Source organism: Elephantulus edwardii, unplaced genomic scaffold (assembly GCF_000299155.1).
Source record: "Elephantulus edwardii isolate Elephantulus edwardi_28Jun2011 unplaced genomic scaffold, EleEdw1.0 scaffold00103, whole genome shotgun sequence".
NCBI lineage: Eukaryota > Metazoa > Chordata > Mammalia > Macroscelidea > Macroscelididae > Elephantulus > Elephantulus edwardii.
The window spans coordinates 307,543-335,464 of NW_006399853.1; the positions used below are offsets into that span (position 1 = coordinate 307,543).

Sequence of the window (27,922 nt, forward strand, 5' to 3'; positions counted from 1 at the left end):
TTTTTCAACTATTCCCCCTTCCTAGTTTTGGTTTCTTATCCATGTCTCTCTTTTACTTCTTTTTCTCCCCAAAGATTGGCTATGTAGCCATAGATCAATCATCTGATTTACTTATTTCCTAGAAATTGCAGCTAGAGTGCCCCTTGGGGGCAAGGATGGTGAAGCTTTGTCTCACAGGCGTTGGGCATGTTTTTAGGAGAGGGACATCGTGCTTGGAAAGGTGGAGAGTCAGCAAGGGAGAGGAAGGTCCTCAACGAGATGGATAGATTGACCCAGGGGCAGTAGCGATGAACTCAAGTATGGTCGAGATGATGGAGATGGTGTGGGACAGGCCAGGGTTCACATCTGCTAACAACCAGAACAGCAAATACCAACAGGACTGAAAGTGTCTTTTTAGGCTGGTGGTCCCAGGAGCCTTTAGGAAGTGGGGTCTGCTACTGTCTGACAACATCCATTTGAACCTCACCTAGTCACAATCTAGAAGGTTTATGTTTGGACTGGCTAACTTGGTTTATCAACATCTTGGGATGGAAAGGGTTGTTCAGCCAAAAGAATGGAGAAAATACACTTGGAAGGCTTGTTTTACCTACTTAGGGACAAACAAGTTTTTATAGACTTTGGTGCAACAGTTTGTATGTAAATATCTCTTGCTAATTGCGAATGAGTTTAGTCTGTTCTTTAAACTAGACCCCCAGGGATATTTATTTGGAAATATGTTGCTAGCAGTTCCTTGAAAGCAATACAATTGCAGTTCTCTCCAAAGACTCTTTAATACAGACTTGTCTCTCAATCAGGTGAGGAAAGATGTAACGGATATAATCCCTGTCACTCAAGAAGCCTGTCATATAAGGAAAGCCTTTCTAACAATCTGTGCTGTCAGATTCCCTGGAGGTTTGGGGAGGTAATGAGCAGCTTTCCGACACAGGACCACAGAATGGGAAAGCTGGGAAGAGGAGGCCCGATGCTCTCTTTGTTCTTTTCACTCCAGGCTTAATGGAAGAACGGTGTCTTGGTCAGAGGGGTACTGGCATTGCAACCTCCCAGGCATCACAGACAGCAGCCAAGACCACAGGGCCGTGTAGGCAGAGGGGTGTGTGAATGAGACACATGCAGGAGGGAGAGGGACCGGTTTGGAATGTTCATGCTCACAATAGCTGGCTGTTGGTTCTTGGTGCTGGGTTCCTGTGGCAGCTCAGAGCTTTACGAGGCTGAGGGTAGAAGAGTGCCCTTCGTTCTGGGAGGACAAAGTCTAGGGTGAGGTAAATACAGTGTCCAAGGTGCAAGAGTTGAAAAGTCCTCTTAGGAGCCAACCCAACTCGAGCCGGAAGCTGAGAGCCAGTGTCTTCTCACTTTTGTACCATGGGTCCCGCCTGGCTTACCTCACTCTAACCCCACCTTGCTTCTACCCGTTCCAAAAAAGGGGTTTTCATGGCTTCCAGGAACTGGATGGTGGGAATTAAAAGTCAAAGTATATCTATACATATAGAGATGATAGAGGATATAGAGAGGATAGAGATAGAGATGCTAGAGAGAGATGAGATAGAGATGATAGAGATATATAGATAAAGATATCGTTCTCTAACTGACATCAAGTCAGAACTGACCATCCAGCAGATTTTCAGAGGCTGTTACTCACACAGGAAGAGACTTCCCATTTTATTCCTGAGGACTCACGAGTGGATTTGAACAACCTGCCTTTGGGTTAGCAGCGCAATTACTTCTGCACTAGATCATTGATGATAGATAGATAGATAGATAGATAGATAGATAGATAGATAGATAGATAAACAGATGTTATGTGCCGTCGAGTCGTTTCCGACTCATAGCGACCCTATGCTCAACAGCTCTAAACCCTGCTCTATCCTGTGCCAACCGCACCGCCTCTGACACACCCATCCCGATTACCCCAGTCATCGAATCAATCCATCTCATAGAGGGTCTTCCCCTCCTGCGCTGTCCCTCCACCCTCCCAAGCAAGATGTCCCTCTCCAAGGACCCGTCCCTCCTGGCAACATGTCCAAAGTATGTCAGACGAAGCCCCAGAATCCTTGCCTCCAAGGAGTAGCTTGGTTTAATCCTCACCAAGATGAATCTGTTTGTTTTCCTGGCAGTCCATGGTACATTCAGTACCCTTCTCCAGCACCACAGCTCAAAAGCATCCACTCTCCTTCTGTCCTCCCTAGTCATTGTCCAACTCTCTGATGCAAAACAAGCGATTGCAAATACCATGACCTGTATCAGGCGCACCTTAGTCTCCAGAGAGACACTGTTGCTCCTGAGTACCTTTGAGAGGTCCCTAACAGCAGACTTTCCCATCGCGATAAGCTTTTTGATTTCCTGACTGCTGGTACCAAGAGTGTTGACTGTGGAGCCGAGCAAACTGAAGCTGTGAACACTCTCAATCTCTTCGTCATCCATCCTGACGCTGCTAATTGGTCCAGTGGCGAGAATCTTTGTCTTCTTGACATTGAGCCTTAGTCCATACTGAAGGCTGCAGTCCTTGACCCTTCGCAGCAAGTGCATGAGGTCCTCCTCAGTTTCAGCAAGCAAGGTTGTGTCATCTGCATAACGGAAATTGTTAATAGATCTTCCACCAATCCTGATGCCACAATTCTCCTCATAGAGCCCAGCCTCTCGGATAATCTGCTCTGCATACATGTTGAAAAGGTATGGAGACAGGATGCATCCCTGGTGTACACCCTTCCCAATTTTGAACCATGCAGTGTTACCCTGCTCTGTTCTGACTACTGCCTCTTGGTCCAAGTATAGGTTTCGTAAACAGATAGATAGATATAAATACATGAATATATGTTGTTTTTAGATCTTGGATTCAGACCTCTGTGGGACATCTTGATCAGTTGGCATAATATGGTTCATAACATTTGTGATATACATCTTAGTGTGATGAGAAGTATTTGCGGTCTTGAAAGCTTGTGTGGAGCCATCTAAGATACAACTATTGACCTCTGAGGAGGCTTGGTGGCATAGTGCATAAGAGGCAGCTGACCAAAGTAAGGCAGTTTGCACCCTCATGAGGTTTGATTGCCTCTTGATGAGAGAAAAATGAGCAATCTCCTCCCATAAAGATTTACAGCTTTGAAACCTGGTTGAGGGCCTCTGTGAGTTGGAATTGACTTGACAGCAGAGGTTTAATGGGTTTGTAGGTTACTGGTCTCTATTCAGAGCAAAAGAGAAAGAAGGAGATGAATGACTCCTAATTAGAAATTGACATATTTCAACAAACAGACGCTGCCCTGGATGTGCTCGCTAAGTTGCGCCAAGGAATCTGGAGGAACAACCACCTGGCCAAGTGGCTAGAAAAGATCTATATTTGTTGTCATTCCAAAAAAGGTGACCTGACAGAGTGCAGAAATAATCGAACAATATCATTAATATCACATGCAAGCAAGATTCTGCTGAAAATTATCCAAAAACGACTGAAGCAGCACGTCAGCAGAGAACTGCCAGATGTGTAGGCTGAGTTTAGAAGAGGCCTTGATACTAGCTATATTATAGCTAATGTTAGGTGGATTTTGGCTGAAAGCAGAGAGTACCAGAGGAATGTCTATTGGTGTTTCATTGATAATGCAAAGGCATTTGACTGTGTGAATCACAACAAATGGTGGCTGACTCTGAGAAGAATGGGAATTCCAGAACATTTGATTGTGCTTACGTGAAACTTATACTTGGACCAGGAGGTAGTCGTCAGAACAGAGCAACGAGACACTACATGGTTCAAAATCAGGAAAGGTGTACACCAGGATTGTATTCTGTCTCCATACATTTTTAATATATATGTAGAACAGATCATCCAGGAGGCTGGGCTGTAAGAGGAGGAATGTGGCATCAGGATTGGAGGAAGATTCATCAACAACCTGTGTTATACAGATGACACAACCCTGCTTGCTGAAACTGAAGAGTACCTGAAGCACTTGCTGCAGAAAATCAAGGACTGCAGCCTTCAATATGGATGGAAGCTCAACATCAAGAAAATAAAGATTCTCAGTACTGGGCCAATTGGCAGCATCATGATGGATGGTGAGGCGATTGAGATTGTTAAGAGTTTTAGTTTGCTTGGCTCCACAATCAACACTCTTGGCACCCGCAGCCAGGAAATCAATAGTTGAATTGCATTGGGAAAGTCAGCTGCCGGGGACCTCTCCAGAGTACTGCAACATCATCAGTCTGGAGAAAAAGGTGGGCCTGATCCAGGTCTGAGTTTTTGCAATTAATTGCGTGCTATGTGTCAGAGAGCTGGACAATGACTAGGGATGAAAGAAAAAGAATTGATGCCTTTGAGCTGTGGTGCTGGAGAAGAGTGTTGAATAGACCATGGACTGCTAGAACAAACAAGTTCATCCTGGAGAGCGTGAAAACAGGCTGTTCCTTGGAGGCATGAATTCTGAAGCTTCGTCTGACATATTCTGGGCATATGGCAAGGAGGGACCCGGTCCCTGTAGAGAGACATCATGCTTGGGAGGGTGGAGGAACAGCGTAGGAAAGAAAGACCCTTAATGAGATGGATTGATTCAGTAACTGGGGTAATGAGGGTAGATTTGTCAGAGACAATAAAGTTGGCACAGGATAGAGCAGGGTTCAGAGCTGCTGTACATAGGGTCACTATGAGTAGCAAGCAACTCGACGGCACATGACAACAACAAGAATAAGAAAGAAATGAATTCATTAATTTACTAATAGTTTCCACAAACTACAGTCTCCAGAGATCAGGAGAAGTAGATGGTGCCCAGTGGCTACTATCAACTGATCTGATCATTGCCATACCAGATGGATGCGGATAGGAGGAAAGAAAAAGGAATAGAACCTCAAATATAATTTCACACTTGATCTTAGCCAAAAGACCAAGAAGCGATCAAATATTTTAGACTCACTGTGCTATTGTGGGTGACTAGAGGATTTCCTGAAACAATTGGCCTAAAATAGTCTTTAACCTTGAACTAAAAACTAACCCCTGAAGTATCCTTTCAGCTAAATAACAGAATAGCCAATATCAACTCTGAGTATTGTATTTCTTTTCAAAACCACCTAGGTGAGAACAGATGGTCAACAATTACTTTTAAACAAAGATGAGAATGTAAGGCGTGGAGAGGGAAATGTAGGGTAATGGAAATGGAACGGCCAGTGTGGAAATACAAGAACATTCACAAATGTTAGAGTGTAACGAACTTCTCTGAACAACTTGTATAGAAAATGTTGAATGGGAGGCTAAACTAAATAAGTAAAGGTCAAAGCTCCTGTCCATCAATGTGTGTGTTGTACTGTAGAGAGGTTCTTGTAGCTCTCATGATGGAATCCATGCTATCGTTATTTCAAATACCATCAGGGCGAGCTATGGTGGGCAGGTTTCCACAGAGCTTTGGAAGGCTCGTGTGTGTTGCCAACTTATTTGTGACATTCATCAGGGGATAAGCATGCTTTCACCCCTGGGAGGTCATGCTCCCCTTGAGGGAAGAGACCACAACTTTTCATGTTGCTGTTGTTCCCAACCAGCCCTCAGGTCTTAGTCCCAACATTTTCCACGGAGATACATCTCATACTTGCACAACAACTTGCTGTACAACAGTGATCACCTAGCTCACTTCCAGGTCCATGTCTTGCATCTTGGTCTCCCCTGGACTATCACAGGCTGGCCTGCACTCGGCCACTGGTTGCCTGTAAAGTAACCAGAATGATGCACTTTTCTAATACATCTAAATTCTCTAGCAAAACTCCTTCCTCCTGCCTGTTCTCTCCATTTGTCACTGAAAGCAGGGGAAGAAAAGAAAAAAAAAATCACTTCTTAGTGAGTTCTTTCTAGGGTGTGGTTGGTAATAATTTAATTAGTCCAGTTTTTTTGAAAACTAAAAGTGTTAATTAGTTTTTGCTTAAAATACACTATCTTGACAGCCTCTTCTCCCCACCTCAGTCCCCTGGGTGAAGTCCCAATCTCCAGTTTCACCCCATGGCAAGTCCCAGCCTGGCCACCCCTGTGATTGGAGAAGGAGGTGCAAAAAAGGATTCTGTGTAGTCACGGACTATGACACATGCTAATTATAAGTCCTGTTGGTCCAGGAGATTGGGGGTGGCAGGACCCTGTAAGCAAACATCATGATGACGTGTGAAGGACTGTGGAGTTCTTAGTGACCTGCTGGTCCCCGGTGTCACTCCTGCTCCTTAAAGTCATGGTTCTGGCTCCAGGAGGCTCTGGGGAAAGGCAACTGGCAGTCGAAGCTGAGGCTCGCAGGCTTTCAGACAGAAGGGAAGAGTTCTCTCCACGTGAGCCTGTCTCCCCTCTTCTTGTCCAGCCACTGGCCGCAGTTGAAGATGGTGGCCACGCCAGTGCTGGTGTTGGTGACCTCCAGCTTCTCCACCAGCCAGCCTGAGTAGTAGCCGCTGCTGTCGTGTTCCACCCGCACCTTCCGCAGCTCGCCCAGCTCCAGGGTCTCCAGGAAGAAGCGGTCAGTGCTGCCTCGCTCAAAAAGGTTACGCATTTTCTGCTTCAGTTCTCGCTTGCCCGTGTCCCCGTTGGACCCAAAGATGGTGACGAAGACGTTGGCGTCGGTGCCTGCCCCCGGCTCGTAGCCTGTTGTCACAATGACCTCATACTTGACGGGCACCAGGCTCTGGACCTTGCTGGCGAAGCTTTCCGTCACCTTGGTGACCTCAAACACCTTGAAGTACTTCCTCTTCCTCTTGAGAGGGATGAGGGTGTCACAGTTAAAGAAGTACCTGGGATGGGGTGGGGAGCAAGATACAAGGGTTCAGTGGTTCAGTCAAAGGCAACAACCCCTCCATGGGGTTCTTTCATTGAAGATTCTCTTTCCAGGTTAAGTGGGTATTAACTGACAGAGTGACTGCCACATGGACTCTTGTGTGTCAGGAAGTGTGAGGAGGCCACAGACTAGAAGAAGGTTTAGATCTGTTGCTCGTAGGGTCGCTAAGAGTCATCCTCACCTAACAACAACAACAACAGGTACCAGGGACAGAGATAACTGTGTTAAAATGGGAACATGTGTCTTATTTAACTTAAACTTCACAGTGGAATGGAGTCTCCACCTTCTGATTGCTTCTTGACTCTTATTCCCCACCCCCACCCCCATATTCAAGCCATCATTAAATCCTACTGATCATTAAAATAGACACAGGCCTTATTCACCTCTGTTTCTGAGCAAAGTCCATCTCACTTTCTGAGATCTATCATTCCTAACAAACGTATCCTTATCTCTCACCTTCGTTCTAACTCCTCACCTTTCCAAAAAAGTATGTAGACTCGGGCCATGTGAGAAGTTATTCAGGATCTCATTGTCTGTCCTGCTACCATTTCATGCATCTCTATCACCTTCCACCAAGGGCCTCTAAACAGGCCTTCCTGTTGCCTGTTACTTGTGGTCTATACGCAGGAGCCGAGTGAGCCTATTGAGGTGGAAGCCAAAGAATGTCATTCCTCTGCTCAGAACGTTCCAGTGGCCTTTCAGGTCAAGTCAGAACCAAACACTTTACAATGGCTTGTAACAACACTCCACAAGCCGGAGCTGTCTTTTGCTCTCCAAGCTCACTCCACTCTGGATAATGCTCTCTCTACTCTTTCAAAGAGATCGATTCATATATTTCACTGATGTTACTGCCTTCAGAGGCTGCCGCAGAATCTGCAGTGAGAACCCCAGCAAAGTCAAATGGAAACATGACTATAAAATATGTTGTTGTTGTTGATTGCTGTTGAGTCAAGCACGACTCACAGCGACCCTATGAAAAAAAGGCCTGAAGCCTTCCTATAACTATCGTCATTTATCAAAGTTCATAGTTTCCAGAGGCATGTTGTTTAGGCAGAGCACTTCTAAATTCCTTATACGTGGCTAAGTTAGTTGAATTCTCTCTCTTTCTCTGTGCTTTGACAGCCCCCCTCCTTTCTTCCTCCTCAAACCCTGCTCTGTGTGTGTGTGTGTGTGTGTGTGTGTGTGTGTACATAGGTAACAGCAAACTTTTTTTCTGAATAAGCCATGTAAACAGAGCAAACTGGGGGAAAGGAGTGGGCAGGGAGAAAAATGCAACAATGAATGAATGGAAATCCAAAATCTCTGTAAACGTTCATTAAAATTAATAAAATAAAATTTAAAAAAAGTAGTACTCCTGGACTATCATGGATTGAATGATATCCCCTCCACCACATACGTTCATATAAAGTTATAACAGAGAGCTCCGGTAGCTTAGTGGAAGGAGTTGTGTAGTTAACCCAAAGGCAGGCGGTTCAAATCCACTACTCAACAGGAGGAAAATGGACAAACTGCCTCCTCTTCCCCTGCAACCAAACTGCCCCTGAAAACCCACTGGAGGGTTAATTGTTCTACCCCATGACTGAAGTCACTGGACTATAAGCTTCTCATCTAACCTTCCTAGTAATTGTAACATCTATTTGATATTTTAAATTTCATTTTCTCATGTGGGGACTTGCAAAAGATCGGCATCAGTGACTGTCCACCCCTGTTGTAGGTGGAAGGAAGTAGAGTTCACTTTCTGATGGAAGGAGAGTGGACCTGACCTTGACTTGTGGGGAGAGTGGTGACTCTTCTGGCCACCTTCCAGCTCCCACGTCCTCACAGGTACTGGCCCAGGCAGCCAAGACCAGATACCCCCAAAGGAATCATTGTTCTGTGACTAGTTTGTCTCTTAAAAGAGCAGTCATTTATTGCAGCCTGAGAAAGAGGTTCTCAGCTAAACTTCTCCCATCACTTCCCAAAGAGGAGTATATGTCATGAGTGGAGCCTGGTCTGGCACAGCCTGGGGAAGTCAGAGTTCCTGAGGGCTGGGAATAAACATACAGATAAAGGGTACGCTGGAGCCTGGCAGGAGACCCCTAGCTGCTGCTTCCCGGTGACCACTTGCCCAGCTCCATTGCCCTGCAGTACTTTGATGAGGCGGGGGTTTGGAAAGAAAGCTCCAGGGCTCTCCTTGTCTTTCCCACCTTTCAGTGTTTCGGGGCCCTTTCTGGCTTCAAGTATAGTTACCAAGTGGATTTAATTAGATAAATTGACGGTCAAGGCTATGCTGCCCAGGTAAGAGAGATCCTTAATCCTCAAGAAGGCCCATACTGAGCAACTGCAAATACCCTTATCTGGTGATTTGGAGGTGGGCTGACCGTGGGATTACCCCGGTTTATCTCTGGTCCCAGCTCTGTCTGTACTATGACAGTAGAAGTGACAAGTTTGAAACCATATTTCTTTTGTCATTATAGAGTGATGGAAGGGCAAGAGGGGCAGGCCTGTATGGCCTGGTCCAGTCTGACTTTCTCAGTGTCTTCTAAAACAGTCTTGTTTGCACTGAAAGATTGGGAGCACCTAAAGTCATCGGTTCTGGCCCCATGCTTCAAGGGGTCAGTGTATCATGCAGATGAACCAGTACACATGTTTCTTCTTGTCCTGTAAACCTACTAACAGGATGATCTTGACCTCAAAGGGGACAGCCTCGCTGGGCCTTGCCATCTTGCCAACGTCCAGTCTCAGTTTCTTCCCCTCTGAAAACGCGGTGATTCCTGGAGGTGGGGGTAGATGGTGGCACCCAGGACTTACACATTTCCATATTCCATTTCTGTGATGGTGATGGTCTTGACATGCCAGACCAGCTCCCTCTTAGGGATGAACCGGTCCTCCCTGGTGAGGTGGCCCACACAGAGGGAGGCGATGTCCCCCAAGAAGACACTGTCAAACTCAAACGTGTCTGTGGTACCCCTGCAGGAAACAGAAGTCACTAGTGAGCTGCCCATGCTTACTAAAGTCATTATTTGAGTGCCTACTGCACGTCATATTCAACTTGACAACACCTAACAACAACACTACCACCACAATCGCACTATAGATGCTGGGCTCAGGAGTAGAGATAGAGGGGTAAGACCTGATGTCAGTCCTTGAGTTCTTGAATTGTTTAGCTTAAATACAGAACAAAATAATCACAGCAATTTAAAAGTCCTAAGTCTGTCCTTCATAGGGTTGCTATGAGTCGTCTATGACTAGACAGCACTTAACAACAACAACATAGACAGAGCTCTGTTGACCTAGTAGATAGAAAGTGATGCTACCAAGCCAAAGGTGAGTAATTTTAATCTGCAGCCCTCAGGCCTGATTTAAATTGGTTTTGGTCAAACATTCTTCTAAGTAGTATAGCACTAGTCTGTCCATTTGCTTTACAGAGGTAACTCATGTTTGCTGTGATGCTGAACACTGTGATACTGATGTGTCAAATGCGATAATGGTTACCCATAGTGGACAGTGTTTGGTGGAGCTTCCCAATTAAAACAAGCTTGGAAGCAGGAGTGGCATCCACTTCTGAAGTAGCTTGCCTCCAGAAGTTCTATGAACTTGGAGAAATGATTCAAGTTATACAAATGTTTGGGTCTTTTGTTCATAGGGTCACTATGAGTCAACTATGACTTGACGGCACTTAACAACAACAACAATGTTCATGGTTGGAACATGAGTATATGACAACTCCATTGAGCAGGATGGAGTTGGGAGAGAGGCGAGTTCCTGTGTCCTGTGCACTGAGCTGAGGAGGGTGGAAGAATTCAAGGAAGAGGTCCCGGTCTTTGCTTTGGAGCCAGGTACCTGTGGTGTGGAGATACAGGACACAGGAGAGAGGATGGTTTGTGTGAGTCTGGGTTTGTAGTGGGAAGTGAAGGTGGTGTGGGCAGTTTGTGCCATCTGAGGTGGGCAGAGGTCCGTGGGCGGCACAAATGGCCAGTAGTTGATACCAATAGTTCAGAAATTAAGAGATATGTGGCAATGGGAACATCTGCTGTCAATGGTATCTCCAAAGTGCTAAAGAATAACATCAGTTTGAAGACTAAGGTGCACTTGATCCAAGCCATGATCTTTTCAATTACTTGCTAGGCATCTGAAGTTGGACAATGACTAAGGATGACAGAAGAAGAATTAATGTCTGAGTTGTGGTGTTAGAGATGAGTATTGAATAGCTCATGGAATGCCACAAGAATAAACACTTTTTCACCCTCTTTGTCTTGGATAAAGTACAAGTAGAGTGTTCTTGGAGGCAACGTTGGTGAAGCTTTGCCTCACGTATTTTGGGCACATTGTCAAGCAGGGTCAGAGCTTGGAAAAGGACATTATGCTTGGGAATGTGGAGGAAAGAGAGGAAGACCCCCAATGAGATGGATTAACATCATGACTGTAGCATGGGGTCAGGCATGTCAGAGATGGTGATGATGGCCCAGGATACAGTAAGGTTCAGATCTGCTGTTCAAAGGGTGGGTATGAGTCATAGTCAGCTTGCTGGCACTTAACAACAACAATGACAATGACAACAACTAGATTAAAGGTGGGTGGTCCAAACCCACTTGGCAGTTCCTTGGAAGAAATGTCTGGCAATCTGCTTCTGTTAAGACTACAAAGACAATCCCGTGGAATAGCTCTGCTCCATCATACACGGGGTTGCCAGCAGTAAGAACTGACTTGATGGCAGGTTAGGTGGGTTGTTGTTTTTTTCTCAAGGAGTTTAGATATTATCTTGATGGATAGGGAATTTGAATAAAAGATAGAGTGGGGAGGAGAGTTTATATAAACCATAAAGGAAGTGGGAGATTAAACGGGTACATAATAGGTTCAGAGGCAACTTGGAGATGCAGAGAGAAGATTCTCCAGAAGGTTATCAGGACAACTGAGAGTGACACAGAGAGACCCAATTTCAATTTCTTTCTTTTTTTTTTTTAAAAAAAATCCTTAAATTTGTTTATTCCATTTAAACAGAGCTTAGATAGCTGCTGAAATGAAAGAAAGAGTTACCATTCAATTCGTCACCAATCCTTTCGTACTTTATTTTTTCTTATAAGCATCATGCTGGGATGCAGGGAGCTCTGGTGGTCTAGTGGTAAGAAGTTGCACTGCAAGCCCAAAGGCTCCATGGGAGAAGGATGGGCAGTCACTTCCCATGTGATTTATGGCCTCTGAAAACCCACTGGAGGGTCAGCTGTGAGTCGGTTCCAACTTGATCCCACACAACAACAACAACAACATAGAAGCTTTCTCTTCTGTCTTCCCCTCTACCTAGAACTTAAACCTGTGTTGTCTTGCATTATCTTTTTGTGACTTGTTTGCTGAATATGCTACTTCTCACCTAGCCTGCAAACTTCCTGTTTGCCTGGGTGTGGGATGCCGCTGGTGTGGTGGTGGAATTCCTGGCATGGTCCCTGTCCTATGGCAGAGTCTCATTGAATTGCTGTCCTCCTCTTAGAAAGCGGCGATTTCATGCCCGGGAGCTGGCACAGGCTCAGCACACAGTAGGTACTCAAGAAGCACTTAATAAGTAGATGGATCTGTGCACCTATGGCCCCACCAAAGGAGAAAATTCCTGAGGGCCTTCTCCTAGCCATGCCACCCACCACCACTGCCCGTCAGGTACCCGCTTCTTACTTCCTGAAGGCCCGCTGTCTTCCCGAGTTTTCTACAAGAAATTCTTTGGATCTATTCTTCCTTCCCTCCAAGATGAGCCAGACATTCTCCCTGGTTTCGCCTCCGTTGCCTGTTTCTATGACGATCTCGTAGGCTGTAATGGAGGATGTGGGAGAGAATTAGTCGAGGGGAAGTAGCCGCCTACTACCAGGGTGTGAGCCCTGGGCCCTTCCAGGGCTCTCAGACCACAGCCTGGGGGAGGCCAGGCACACGCCACCACAATCGATGCTCTATGAATAGAATCTGCCTTGATTCTGGGGCCAACTGAGCCATGGTTCTCATTTTATTTATAGTTGCATCCTTTCTGCTGGGCCAGCCTAGGGGCTGCTGGGATGAAGCACCAGCCGCCTGCCCACCAACCACCTCCAGAAAGCAGGAGGGAGGGACAAGCATTCTAGAGATGCTGGGGCCTGGCTCTCAGGGACAAATGAGGCCTTGGGATGCAAAACCAGTGAGAAGAGAAGCAGGGAGGAGCAGGGACTCAGCCACTGACAGGACAAGAAACACCAGGCAGGTCTGCATCTTCAGTACAGCCTTCAGCTCCACCAGCACACAGCCTCCTCTCAGCCTTGTCTCGTCTCACCCTGTGTCATGCCCAGTGTCCAGACCACCTCCCTCCCCACAGTTCACTCAGGTATGCCTCAGGTTAAGTGGGTGCCCAGCTTGCCTTGACTCTGGATGATAACTAGATCTTGGTCTCTAGCTCCAGATGGAAGCTCTACCTGTTATTAGACGGAGCACAGCCGCCTTGCAACAGAGGGCCAAAGTACAAGGTAGAAGGAACAGCCCAGATACCCATCACCTCTCCACCCTTACCTCCTTCTGCTTTCTCTCCTGCTCACACTAAGCCCTCAGCCTCTTTAAACGTGCCTGGAGGTGCAGCCTGCTCCGGACTTAGGGCAGCTTGTCCCCTCTGCCTGGAGTGCTCGCCTTTCTTCCTCCTTCCTTCCCCACACACTGGCTTGGCTCTCATCTGGGCCTCTTTCTGATCTTTGTTCAAACGCCACCTTCTCTATGAAATCTATCCTGAACACATTCATTAAAATGACAACCATCTCCCCACCCCAGCACCCTTGGGTGCTCTGACCTAGCTCTTGCTCTGTTAATTCCTCTTGTCCTTACCACCTACCACCTTCTAACATGCTGTAGTATGAATTTACCATTGTCTTGTTTATATCACAGAAGCGAAGCTCAATTCAAGCCCGAAGGGCATGTGTCCTCACAAGTTGAGTGTTCAGGGAGACCCCCAAGGTCTCAGTCACTGGAAATGAGGTACCACTAGGGAGTCTCATGTACTGATGTGTCCTCAAAATCCAGTATAGGGCCCGGCACGCAGTTGTTGTTGCTGTTTGAGGTGCCATCAAGTGGAATACAACTCATAGCCACCTTATGAACCACAACGAACCCTGTCCTCTCCTGTGTCACCTTCATCATCTCTGACACACTGGAACCCATTGCTACCCTGTGTCAATCCATCTCATGGAGGGTCTTCCTCTCTTCCATTGGCCTGCCACCTTTGCCTCCAAGGAGCACAATGGCTGCACTTTTTCCAAGATGTGTCTGTTTGTTCTTTTGACAGTTCATGGAATAGTCAGTACTCTCCTCCAACACTACAGTTCAAAGGCATCAGTTCTTTTTGTCATCCTTAGTCATTGTCCACCCCTCAGGTGCATAGCAAGTGATTGAAAAGACCATGGCCTGAATCAGGAGCCCTTAGCCTTCAAACTGATATCATTGTTCCCCAGTAATTCCCTGACAATGGACTTCCCCAACCCAATACATCTCCTGATCTCCTGATTACTGGTATCAAGTGTGTTGATTATGGATCCAAGTAAGAGGAAATTGTTGACAATTTCAATCTTTTCTCCATCTGTCAGTCCAGTGGTAAGATATTTTTTTCCTTGATGTTGATTTTTTCTTTCTTCTTGATGACACTCAGAAGGTACTCACTATCTATGTGCCACATGGTAAAACAAAGTAAATTTGAAGGGACATAAAATCCCAAAGTAAATGAAAAATAGCTGAGGATTGGGATGATTGGGTCAAGCTATGTCTGAGGCTATACTTAGGGCTCTCCCCAGGTCTAGCTTCTACCTGTGGACACAGGTGTGGCAGCCCAGAGGGCACCACTCTGCTCTCTGTAGGCTCCCGGGAAAGATGACTTTATCCAGGCTTTTCCTGGGCTCTGCCTTCCCATCTCCAGAACAAGCACATCCTTCCGGATCTAACACACGCAGCACCTCTCCTTGGCTATCTCCTTGCCAACCCGGATCTTGCAGGTCTCAGCAGCTGTTTGGCAGGAAATCTGTGAAGGAGACTCAGTGACTCTGTTCCAGGCCTTGTAGAGCTCTCCTTTTCTGAACATCAATGGCCTGTGGTGTCTGCATCACTCATCCTGCCATTTTCACAAACGTTTTAGCTTTCCTGTTGTGCAAGGGGCCCAAGTTCCTCTCTCTTTCTCTCTCCAACTGGACTTTGAAGGACTTGAAAAATCACTGCATCTTCTTCTATTTACTGAGCATTGACTAGTCAGCTTTCTACTTCGTCCCAGGGTCTACAGTGCTGCAGAGGGCTACAAACACAAGTGGTACTGCCCCTGACCTCTGGGAGCCCATAGCTGTGTCTGGAGGTTGGTACATGGGCCGAGGTTAGTAAGCAATAACCTGAGGTTACAAAGCATTGTGTGTTACCCACAGCATCTACAAGAAAGTTGAACACTCAGCAAACACAATTACAGAAAACCCACCTTCTCAGCAAGAGCAAGAATCCTTCTGCAATTAATGACAGATAGATACTCAGCCCCCACTGAATGCTCCCAGGGAACTCACCCCTCAGTACCTCATAGAGCAGCTGATTTCATCTCATTTAAATGGTGCATTAGGGATGAGTGGCTTTCCACTCAAACCCCGTGTTTACTGCCAGCAGCTGCCCAGCCAAGGACTACAGTTCCCAGCTGCCCTTGTGCCTAATTGGAGTTACACAGCTCTCACCAATGAAATGAAGCAATGTGAATGAAAGAATTTTCCCCCCCAAAGAAACAAGTGAACTGGGGTGGGGGTGCAGGGAGGAAAATGTGCAACAATGAATGAATGGAAATCCAAGTTCTCGATAAACTTTCATTAAAATCTCCATTAAAAAATCAGGAAGAAAAAAAAGAGGAGGGATTATTTGTCTTCTCTATGGTCTTTTCTTTTCTGTAAGAAACCTTGGAAGCCACATATTGAAAATGACAGAGACAGATGATAGAAAGATCCGTGAATGACAGCATGGAGAACTTCCCACTGGGCTGCTGATGGCATTAATGAGAACACGCTTGGCTTGTCAAGTCACTGAGCTTTAGGAGTTTATCTCTTATTGTACCTGGTGTTAATAACTAAGATTGGAAAATCATTTCTCTACCCTAGGCTTTGGCTTTGAGAAGCCTTCTTTGAGCTTATTGGACCCAGGAACTGGCATCTGGATTACAAAGAAAAAACACCTCCCTAGTCTTTACGGTTATCCACCGTTGGAATCAATTACTCTTTCCCTTCAACTATCCTCTGAAGGAAGGGCCCCAGGAGAACATGGTTTATAGAGACGCTGGCTGCCCCTGCATGTTCCGTTTCCAGAGAGACTCGATTTGGCAGCTGTTGCCACAGACATCAATTGGATGGAGTCCATGATACCAAAATAAGCCAGAGAAGGCTTCACACAAAGCTGCTCAGCCCAGCCCAGTCCTCAGGATGGGGTGAGCACGCTCCCCAGTGGTTTTCCCAGCTCCTAAGTCAGTCCCTGTGAATGAGAGGCCTCTTGACCAGTCCAAGTTCACCCGGCTGCTTCTGCAGTGTTTACTTATATATCTCCCCAACATTCCCTTTGGCCAGATGAGCTGTCAACTCAAAAGCATGTTGGTGGAATCCACCAGTTGCTCCATGAGAGAATGGCGGGCAATCTCCTCCCATGTGATTATACTGCCCCTGAAAACCTGCTGGAGGGTCAGCTATGAGTTGGTTCTGACTTGACGGTGCACAACAAGAACAGCAACAATGACAACATACAGCTCTAGCAGTCTCTGAGTTATTCCAGCATGATGCCTCCCACCCCAAGCCTCCTGAGCTGGCTCCCATGAGCTCCCAAGTTCCAAGGCATCACAGCCAGGCTGGCCCCATCAGTCCCCCACGTACTGGTCTCCTCCAGCTCCTCCTGGATCTCGTTGTTGGCACAGGCAAAGTCACGCAATGTCTGCCTGTCGCCCTCACTCCTGGAAAACCAACAGTCACACTGGAAGCGGAAGGTCTCGTCACGGGAGTTGTCCTTCACATCAATGTAGCTCACGTGCCAGCCAGGAAATAGCCCTGTGGATGAGATTGTGGGGACTGGAGATGAACAAGCGCCTTCACTCACGTCTAGATTTTCACTCCTCAGCTTCCCACCCTACCCACTAGCTTTGTGGATGTGTGCAAGTTCTTCTCTGGGCCTTGTGCTAAGTGAAATGTGGATGTTGGATTAGATGATTTCTGAGGGCTCCTCACACCCGGAGAGTATAATTCACAAATGTTCTAATGTTTACTTTGGGAAAAGACTCAGGCTCTCTGAACTAGACCTCTCTCAACCTTCAGAGACAAGAGGTGGCAGGTGAGGCCAGAGAGAGACTGGCTGCCCGGCACATCCTGAATGTAATTATGCTACTGACAGCTGACGATTCCCCAGTGATTTTCCATGTCTGATAGGATAAAAGAGCAAATTCATGTTTGGATATTTAGAGTCTTCCTCAACCTAATTCCAATCACCTTTTCTTCTACTTCAATATTGAAGGGCCATTATTAGGGTTCTGGTGGCACAGTGCTGCACTTCTAACCAAAAGGTCAGTGGTTCAAACCTACCAGCTGCTCTGAGGGAGAAAGGTGGATAGTTTCTTCTAGTAAAGACGCACAGTGTCAGGAAGCTGACAGAGGGTTACTATGAGTTGGCAGTGGATTCAGCTTGACTTTAAGCACCTTACCTTTCCCTTCAGTCTAGAAGGACCATTATGCAAACCATCTCAGAAAGATGGATTTATTAAGCACTTTTTGACAGTTCCTCTCACCTCATTACGACTCCAAAACAACATCATCTTCTGCCTTAAATACCCTCCTAGTCTCTGAACAGCTTAGTCCTGACTCATGAGGACCCAGAAAGTCTCAGGTTCACAGGATTCATCAGTCACCCACACACTTGGCCTTGAAAACAGATGACTTAGACAATCTTTGCTATTGAGGCCATTTTCATGTCCTAACTCTCACACATCTTTTCAGGTCTGTGTCTGACTTCTCCAGTTATATTTTAAAAATACATAGAGTAGGAACAGGGTCTCATGGTCCCTTTGTTAAATAGTTTATTTTTGTTGTTATTGAGAATATAGACAGCAAAGCACACACCAGTTCAACAATTTCCACATGTGTAAGTCAGGGACATTGACGGCATTCATCAAGTTGTACGATCATTCTCATCCTTTTCCAACACAACTGTCCCATTAACATAAACTCACTGTCTCCCAAGTTTCCTAACTCATCCTTCAAGTTATTGTCACTTTGACTCCGTACAGGTAGTTCTTTTAAAGACCATAAGTTTTGCTATTTAAGTTAAATTATTGTTTGATTGAAAGAAGACTTCAGGGCATAGTTTTAATTTAAAATGTAAGGTTAAAATATTATCTCAGGGCTATAGTCTCAGGGGTTCATGCAGCCTCTGTGACTCTTTAAGACCCAGATTCCATAAGAATCTGAAAATCTGTTCTGCATTTTCCTCACTTTGATCATGATTCTAATATAAGATCTTTGACCAAAATGTTCAGTAAGAGAATCCAGGCACCATCCTGTTCTTCTGGTCTCATTGAAAAGGGGAAAACTCTTCCTGGAGGAAATTATTCACCTGATCCACTTCCTCTTGCTATTCCTATTCTCCTTCTTCCTCTGCTGGTGAAAGTAAATAGAGAATAACTTTTAGTACTCAAACACTGTGCAAAAAATTAGGAGGTAGAGCAGAAATATACACATGATATTAAGCCAATAATCTGGGGTATATCATAAACATTGATCCTAAACCTCCACAGCAAAGACCCAGATATCAGGATTTTACACTGGAAGCCTCAATAGCTACTCTTTTTTTTTTGTCACTGTTGTGATATATCTAATAGTCATTTGGTCAATTCAAATTTTACATGCATACAACTTATCGATGGGATTATATTATTTAACCATACAACCCAAACCTTAATCAATACAATCTTTCCTTCTCTATAAATCAAAAGTCTCATAGGGATAAGGACCTAGAGAATGCTTAATTTAAAAAATACCCAAAAAAAAAAAAAACCCCACACATAAAAAAACCTAGTCATTTGGTTTTATTTTCTAAATTGAGCTGTCCATTTTTATTCCAGTGCAAAACCTTAAAAAATATACTTGGAAAAAAATATACTTGGGTAGAAAGACAATTAACTTCACCAAGCAACTCTCTCCTTAAAAATAAATTCCGGTGAGCTGAGGGTCCATCTGGCAATCAGAATTTCTTATACAAAGACAATAGATGGCTCAAAGTGAAAAGTGAAAGCATCACTTTGAGCATCTTAGCTATGAAAGAATATGAGATTCTAACTATAGTCTTTCTACAAACAATTTCCGTGTTCATCATCCACTCTGCTGCCCCAGGTGGCCTTAGAGAGTTGGCAGATCTGCATGCCAACCTCACCATATCCATGACATTGGCCTCATTATAATTGTCCCAGGTCTTCATTTTCTCACTAATATAATGTGGGAATTCCAGTAGATGCCTTCTGAGATTCTTTACAATTGAACCTATATTAGTCAAGAGAAACCTCTAATTCATTTCTGCTTTAAACAATTCTTCATCTCACTAGTATGTTCATTTCAGAGGAAGCAAGAACTGGAGCAAGATGAATTAGAAAATAAACATGCTGTGTTATAATTTGTTCACTATTGTAAAAGCTATCTGGGTAATTGAGAATTAAGGAGGAGAGTTAATAATTTATCTTGATTTCCCTCTACGAACTATATTTCACGGTAATCAAGTAGCCCAAGGGCCAATTTTTTTAACAGAGAAATTCAAGCTAATAAGTGGATAAGAAATGACAGAATTAGAAAACCACAATTTGTAACCTCTAATTGATCATCACTGGATAAAACTGTTAGATGGGGAGTTATGAGGGAACTTTACAATGGAGCAAATCAAGCTGAGAGCTCTTGAATCTACTATTTAATATTAGAGTGGAGATGTTGTGTTAAAATATGAAGTACAAAATCCCCACTCTAATGTGGCTCTTATATCACTTATACCACCTTTGGCAAGCAGTCTTGACAAGCTGAAACTAAATCTAATCTGCCTTCATGTTAACCAGCTCCTACAGTGACTCCCTGGGTATCAGCTTGGATGATGTACATGTGAAAGTGTTTGTGGAAGCTTATTTCCAATTAATAAGAACCACGAAGAAGAAAAGAGCAATGACACCATGAAGAAGCAAATAGACAAATCCAGAATATAAATTTCACACATCACCTGACTCGGCCATACATCATTAATGTGAAAAGATTGCTTTATCTTCCTTTGCAGAAATAGCTGGTGAGTTTCAACAGCCAATTTTTCGTTTATCAGCTCAATGTTTAGCCTACATCACCATTAAACTCAACAGCCCATTGCCATTGAGTTGGAACTGACTTGTAGCTGACCAACCATGCAGGGCTTTTCAGAGGCTGTAAATCCCATGAGAGAAGATTACCCCTCTTCCTCTTATGGAGCTGGTAGTGGATTCTAACTGCCTGCTCTTGGGTTGCCAGTGCAACTCCTTAACCACCAAGCCATTAGAAATCTCCACAATGTCATTATTAATTTCAAGAAAGTAAGTAGCATGGAGCTTTAGCCTTGTACGTGTACTGATACATATAAACGATGCTTTAAAAAAATGAGGTTTTGTTGTTAAACCGCATACATATTTCCTTTAAAAATGTTAAATTTCTGCTGAAACACTCCCTAAAAGATTTATGGAGAGTCATTTTGATGTCACTATCTCTGATAGCTTCACCCTGCGAACTAGGGAGCTCTGGTGGTGAAGTCTATAGGGAGTTTTATTGTGAACTCAAAAGCATACTTCTGTGGAGGTTTGAATCTACCAGTGGCTTCCAGGGAGAAATGTGGTCAAACTTCTCCCGTGTGATTTACAGCCTCAGAGGCCCAATGGAGGGTTAGTTATAAGTCAGTTCCAACTTGATGGCCATGAGTGGGTAAGCGAGCGAGTGAGGCCACTGGTTCCATCCTTCCCTGGCCCTCGTATCCCACCCACCTGGCATCAGTGAGGATACAGAAGTCTGGCTTTCCTGCCGAGCCTCAAGATCTATCAATATATGGTCCAATGTTTAGATCCAAAGTCTGACTGGAGAGGAGTCCCACTTCTAAGTCTAAAAAGTGTGGACTTCTTTAAGTCCAACTATGAGTACGGGATCAAGATAATCAAGTAGTCCTGGGCTCTTCAAAGGGTCATCAAATGTTTGGAAAATCTGATACTTAAATCATCATCATTGTGATTTCATTGTTACCAGTTCCGAAGCAACTCATAGCTGATCTTCCTGCAGGTTTTTGAGAAAGTGTAAATTGTACAGAAGATGGCCCATCAGAGCTCTGCTGAATTCAAAAAGCACCATCTTCGGGCTAGCAGGCCAGCTCCCTCTGGACTATACCACCAGAGCAGCAAAAAACATGCAGCAGGCTTACAGCCTACAGGAGCTGTCCAAGGTCCTGATCCACCTCCCTTTCTTTTCATGGTTTCACAGTGATGAACTAGAACGAGACAGTGTCAGATTACTGAATAGTAGCAAAAACCAGCAGAAGAACTGTGAAAGTTTAGAAACACACAAAATCAGTGTCTGGGATGAGGGACATCCAGTAATCTGACATGTCCAATCTCTCTCTTTAGACTCATGATGATAAAGCCACATATCTTTTTCTGAGTCACTAAAGATCGTGGTCCAACACTAACATGATTGTCTTGACTGAGTGATCTACTTGTTGAATGCTGTGGACAGAAATGCATCTTAATCTTGTGAAGTGTCTGGCACTGAAGACAATCTTAATTATTATGACTATATTGAGGCAAAGTTTTGACCGCCAGCCAGCCTGCTACTGGCCTGAAAAAAACTATGAAGGATGAAGAAAGGGTAGACCTAAGAAGCTTTTCTTTTGTTTCCTTCTTGGGAAAGAGAAGAAACACACTAAGGATAATTTGAGAATGCTTTGTAAGTATGTTTCACTCCATATATTCAGAGACATCTTTTGTAGTTAAGTCCCTTCTCCCTGATCAACATTCCTGACAGTAAACATAGGGCAACCACAGTGAACAAAGAAATAAGAGGTTGCCTCTCATCATCTTTTTCTAACTCCTTGGGGCAGTGTTTGGGGTACAGGTGCAGAATGGTGACTGGCAGGTTGGACTGGTAGGCACACAACCTGGAATACCAGACAAGGTAACAGGTGTAACATCAGAAAGCCTAGTTTGATTGAACCCTTTTCTATGGCTGTGTTCCATTCAAACTATTTAAGCCTAAAAAAAAAAAAAGACATTCAACATTACTAAGCTTCAATGTTTTTCAGCTGTAGAAGAGCGAAAAGCAGGGTTGGCAATAAAGTACTTTTGCTTTAGTAATTCTCAAAGTTATAGGGATCAAATCTGTGCATTTTTAATATCTAGCAAAGTGTCAGACATGTAGTTTTGAAAACTGAAGAGGGATGTGCAAGTATTTTATTGCCTTTAAGACTGGCTATTTTATCTGTACTTATCTAAGCTTGTATCATGTCATGGAAAAGAATTGTTTCGCTCATGTTAAAGTAAAATAGCCTAAATTAAATGTATAACTGACTGCCTCCTTTGCCAGGCAATAGAAGACTTCAATAATGTCTGACTATTCTTAGTAAATTTTTTGACCAAAGATTCTACAGAAGAATCATGATCAAAAGAGTAAAAAATGCAGTACAGAGTTTTAAATGATAATGAAATTTAAACTTCCTGCAACAATTGAATCTGGGTTAATCCCTGAAAACATGCCCTTTAGCTATCTTTAGACTTTAAACAAAAACGTTTTCTGAAATCTTCTTAACTCACACTCACACACTGACCTCCTGTCAGATCTGACTCCTAGTAACCCTCCTTGTGTTTCTGAGGATATAAACCGTAATGGAAGAGACACTCACCTTATTTCCAAGGAGCCACTAGTGCATAGTTTAGCTTAATTGGTAAAGAATGTCTGCTTTGAATATTCTAGTATCTTAAAGAACACTCTATATGGCATCAAATGCACAAAAGCAGGGAGTTCTGTGGGCCTAGTGGCAAGATGCTGCACTGCAATCCCAGAGGTATGCGGTTCAAATCCACCAGATGCTCTGCTGAAGAAGGAGGGGCAATCTCCTCCTGTACCAGTCAGATCTGATTTGACGGTACATGTAAAAAATAATACAATAAAAAAATTTAAAAAATTCACAAAAGCAATGCAAAAGTTAGGTAGAAATCTTAGTGAAAAGTGAGCTCACGCAAAATGGAGAAACAATTTCAAAAAGGAGGATGAAATCATTGCACAACTTGAAGGATGCATTCAGTCACTGAATTGTCCATGTAGAAGTTCTTCAATTGCTACATGTTTATTATTATTTGCTGACGAATTGACTGTGACTCATAGAGATCAAAGGAACAACAGATCTGAACTTTGCCCGACCCAGCACCATTCTCATGATCTCAGCCACACTTGAGATCATTTTTACAGATATTGTGTCAACCCATGTCATGGAGGGGCTTCTTGTTTCTTTGACCCGCTACATTTATCACTAGGATGTCTTTTTTCAAAGACTAGCTCCCCCTGCCAACACGTGCAAAGTATGTGAGATAAAACTTCACCATATTTGACTCTAAGGAGGGCTCTGGTTGCACTTTTTCCAGGACAGAATTGTTTGTTATTTTGGCAGTCCATGGTATATTCCATATCCTTCTCCAGCACTATAATTCAAAGGCATCAATTCTTCAGTTATCTTTATTCATTGCCCAACTTTCAGATGCATAGGAAGCAACTGAAAACACAATCACTTGGGTTAGGTGTACTTTAGTCTTTAAACTGGCATTCTTGTTCTTTAGAACTTTGGAGAGTTTCTTGACAGCAGATTTTTCTAATGCAACAAGTATTTTAATTTTTTCACTGCTGTTACCATGAATGTTGATTGTGGATACAAGTAAAAGGAAATCCTTGACAACTTCAATCTTTTCTCCATTTATCATGATGTTGCTTGCTTGTTTAGTGGTGAACATTTTTGTTTTCTTGATGTTGAAATGTAACTCATATTGAGGGCTGTAATTGCTCCATCTCACATACTTTGGGCATGAAGCCAAGAGGGACCAGTTTTTGGAGAAAAATATGCTTGGAAGGTTTGGGGGAAAGAGCAGGAGAGGAAGACTCTAGATGAGGTGGATTAACACAATAACTGGGGTAATGAGAGTAGATGTGTCAGAGACAGTGAGATTGGCTCAGGCTAGAGCAGGGTTAAGAGCTACTGTGTACACGGTCGCTATGAGCCATAATTGATTTGACGGCATGCAACAACAAGTGCTTCAAATCTTCCTTACTTTCTACAAACAAGGTTGTGACATGTATATAACTCAGATTGTTGTTGAGTCTTTCCCTAATCCTGATGCTACATTTTTTCCATAGAGTCCAGCTTCTGGAATTATTTGCTCAGCATACAGATTGAACAGATGGTGGAGAAAAGGATACAACTCTGATGCATGCCTTTACTGATTTTAAACCATGTACACCCCCTTGTTCTGTTGGGCAACTGTTTTTTTGTCTATGTATAGACTTCACATGATCATGATTAAGTGTCTGGGATTTCCATTCTTCTCAATGTTATAGCCTTAATTTTTTATGATCCACATAATTAAATACCTGTGCATAGTCTATAAAACACAATAAAATGTCTTTCTGGTATTCTCTGCTTTCAGCCAAGATCCATCTGACATTAGCAGTGATATCCTCAATACTGTGAAGTAATGAAGGAAACTGTTCAAGTTGCACTATAAGCATTGGCAAAAAAATGAGACCCTAGGAATTAATGGAATGCCAGTTGAGGTGACTCAACAAAGAGATGCAGCTCTGGACATGCTTACTAGCCTATGCCCAGAAATTTAGAAGACAGATAACTTGGCCAACTGACTGGAAGAGATCCACATTTGTTCCCCTTCCAAAGAAAGGTGATCCAACAGAGCTCAGAGATTATGGAGCAATATCATTAATATCACATGCAAGTAAAATATTGTGAAGACTTTTTAAAAATGGCTGAACCAGTATATTCGCAGGAAACTTTCAGAAATTAAAGTTAGACTCAGAAGAAGCCACGGTATGAGAGTATATATTTAACTGTGCATATTTCCAGCAACAAAATAGAATTATTTTTTTTTAAAGCAGAATAGTCTAGTTCTTTTAGAATGAAAAGTTTTAAAATTCTGAGTCACCACAACACATGGTTCTGGGGTGTTAGAACTCTTGAAAATTGGCTTTTCTAGTCAATGCCTTGGGGGACACAGTTTTCGGATACCTTAACTGCAGACACGTGGTCTTGCAAATCCTCAACAGCTGTGGATCATTATAAGAGAGTGCTTTCCACATTGTAAAAAAAAATAGCAACGACAGTGCTGGAGGGACTATGAAGACAATGTGAGAGATGGCGGTGGAAAGAGGGTGAAGAGACTGTGGTACCACTATGAAAAGAACCATAGCAAGGTGTAACCAGAGGAACCTTGGAGATAAAAGCTCTGAGATAAAGTGTGCTGGACGATTTAGGAAGTCAGAGGCTTGCATCTACGCTGTTGAACTGAACTTAGACATTTACTGGTTGATGAGAAACTGATTTTCACTAATTGAGGAATTATACCTTGTTAATCTGGCTTGGGACTACTGAACTAAACCTGGACTTGCATTGTGTGATATTCTTTGCCTCCTCACTCTCCAACCTCTTTCGCTAATAATCTTTACAATCATGAATAAAGTTTGTGAGTCTTGCAAAGAACACTGAACCAAATGACTGGTAAAAAAAATGCAGGATCATGGGGTGGGTGGCATGCTTAACCCTGTAGCTATTTTGGTACTGTGGATATTATTAATGGAGACAGTTCCTCTTTATGAAGCCTGTAGATAGCAGACACAGCCACCCTCACATTAATGCTGCTCCTTAGATAGTTTGCTTTGTGGGCAAACGCAACATTCAGGACAGCTCTGGCCATTGATGGAGAGGTTCAGAGAAGACCTGAGAGGACCTAGGGCAGATAGCATTTCAAAGCTAGTTTCAATGCAAGACAGGAAAGAAAAGCTAGCACAGTATGAATTAAGAAAGCAGTATGTATCAAGGAAGTATTTAACAACTCCATTCTAATTGCACAAAGAGCACTAGTGGCATAGTCTATAGTGCGTTACACTACTAACCAAAAGGATATATATATATATATACACAGCTGTTCAAATATACCAGTGACTCTGTGAGAGGAAGATGGGCTGTCACCTGTCTGTCAGCTCCTGTTAAAATGTATAGCCTCAGAAACTGGATGGAGAGTCTCTCTGAGTTGGAACTGTAACATTTGCACTCTAGTTATATCTGCACTAGAACTTCAAAACCAAATGTCAGGAAAAAGAATCAGGATGACCCGAAGACAGAAAGCGGATAACCCAAGCAATGTTAAGAACATGAACTTCAGTGTAGTTATTGATAAAATACAATATTCCTTTCAGTAGCTGGATGTTAAAAATATAGCTTTCTTGGTTTCTACTGTATTTTATCATTTAGAAGCAAATGTCACTAATTTTAGTCTGACTGTGGAGTTCCAGTGGCATAGTGTATAACGTGTCAACATGCTAACTGAAAGGTCGGCAGTTCGAATCTATCAGCGACTCTGGGAAAGAAAGGTGAGCAGCATCCTCCCAAAGATTTATAGTGATGGAGACTCGACAGAGGCTCGCCATAGACAGAATGACTTGACAGCAATGGGATGGGGATTATGCATAAACAAATTATTTGTAGAAAATTCACAGGAAAAAAAAATTGGTGACATAACCTCTTTAATAATTTTTTAAATGCCTGAACTAAGGAGAATTAATGCTCTATATCACAAAAAATTAAGAACCACAAATCATTCTGGAAAAGGAAGAGAAACTAAATGTCATCTCTAAACACACCTAGAAACCTTGGCTCTTTATAACCAATAGAAGTAACAAAAGAGTAGAAACCTTTTACTTTTAATTGCCTACTTCCTAAGCTGTCAGGATAGCAGGTCAGGGTTCAAGGTGACCTTTAACAGAGCCAACCTGAATCAGAGTTACCTTTGTTGTCATGCCACACCCTCAGCTTGCAGAGGTGGCCCAGGCTCAGCATGTCGGAGAAGTTAAACGTGTCTGTGCTGTTGCGCTCGAACTTGTTCCAATTGGCTGACTGCTTCAGGGCCAGGGTCCCACTGTCCCCGTTCTCCCCAAAGATGATGATGAACACATTGGCATCAGTGCCTGCTCCTGGGGGCACAAGATGTGAGTTTAGGTGCCAATTTCTCTGAAGGTCAGCCCTCTGGCCTTGCTCCTGGCCTCCTTGGACAAGTCACGGTAAACCAAACCAAACCAGATCCACTGACTGAGTGTCAACTTACAGTGACCCTGGAGGACACAACGCATACAGAGCTTCCAAGGCTAAAATCCTCACAGAAGCAGACTACTACACTTTTCACCCCGGTGTGTTCTGACACTGATGTTGTGGTCAGCAATCAAACGCTTAACCACAATGCTCCCAGAGCTCACTAGGAATTCAGGTGGGCAGAATTCAGAGTCAATGAAAGGAGAGGTAAGGCTCGGAAAGGCTGGCTAGTGTCCTGGGTTCCTAGGCCTCTGATTCTATCCTTCACATTGTGATTGTCTCTTGCAAATGTTAATGGTCTAAGCTGAGTCATGGCTAGCAAGGTTGAATGGTTTAGTATAAAACCTCTTCTACTCCTAGGGAAACACATCCAACCTTAAAAGACATGCCTTGTAGATTGGCTTTACAATTTAGAAGCACAGCCTGTCTCTTGCGTAACATGAATTCAAAAGCGAGCATGAGCGTGCCTTGTTCCCAAATCTACCTCTGATTGACATTTCACACCAGCATGTCATATCATTTGCTGAAGCCAAACAAAACTATTTACACCAGCTAATCACAAACGTTTCCAAAAGAGGTGACCCTGTGAAGTTTTTCTGACATATACCCTGCTGTTATCCGCAAGCTTATCAATTATTCTCGGAGAGCACATTTTGAGGGAGTGGGAGGGTTTGAAAACATGCCATCACTTGGAACTTTAAGCAGAAGTTAAGAAGGCTGCATCAGAAAAGGAAGGGGGAAAGGCAAAGGAAGTTGCCTAAAGCAAATTATATCAATTTTATTGACCATTCACTTAT

General features: G+C 43.7%; 1 protein-coding gene across 2 annotated transcripts in view; it reads right to left on the reverse strand.

Moving 5' to 3' along the window:
• Positions 1 to 6,210: 6,210 nt before the first annotated feature.
• The window catches only part of LOXHD1 (lipoxygenase homology domains 1), a 165,671-nt gene continuing 143,959 nt past the window's right edge, over positions 6,211 to 27,922 (reverse strand). For both annotated transcript variants that reach the window (XM_006891689.1, XM_006891688.1), the window contains 5 exons: positions 26,825 to 27,010; positions 16,616 to 16,786; positions 12,414 to 12,546; positions 9,561 to 9,719; positions 6,211 to 6,726 (listed from right to left, as the gene is read on the reverse strand). In XM_006891689.1, the coding sequence (XP_006891751.1) occupies positions 6,246 to 6,726; positions 9,561 to 9,719; positions 12,414 to 12,546; positions 16,616 to 16,786; positions 26,825 to 27,010 (1,130 nt within the window). In that variant the 3' untranslated portion in view covers positions 6,211 to 6,245. The remainder of the gene's footprint in view (positions 6,727 to 9,560; positions 9,720 to 12,413; positions 12,547 to 16,615; positions 16,787 to 26,824; positions 27,011 to 27,922) is intronic.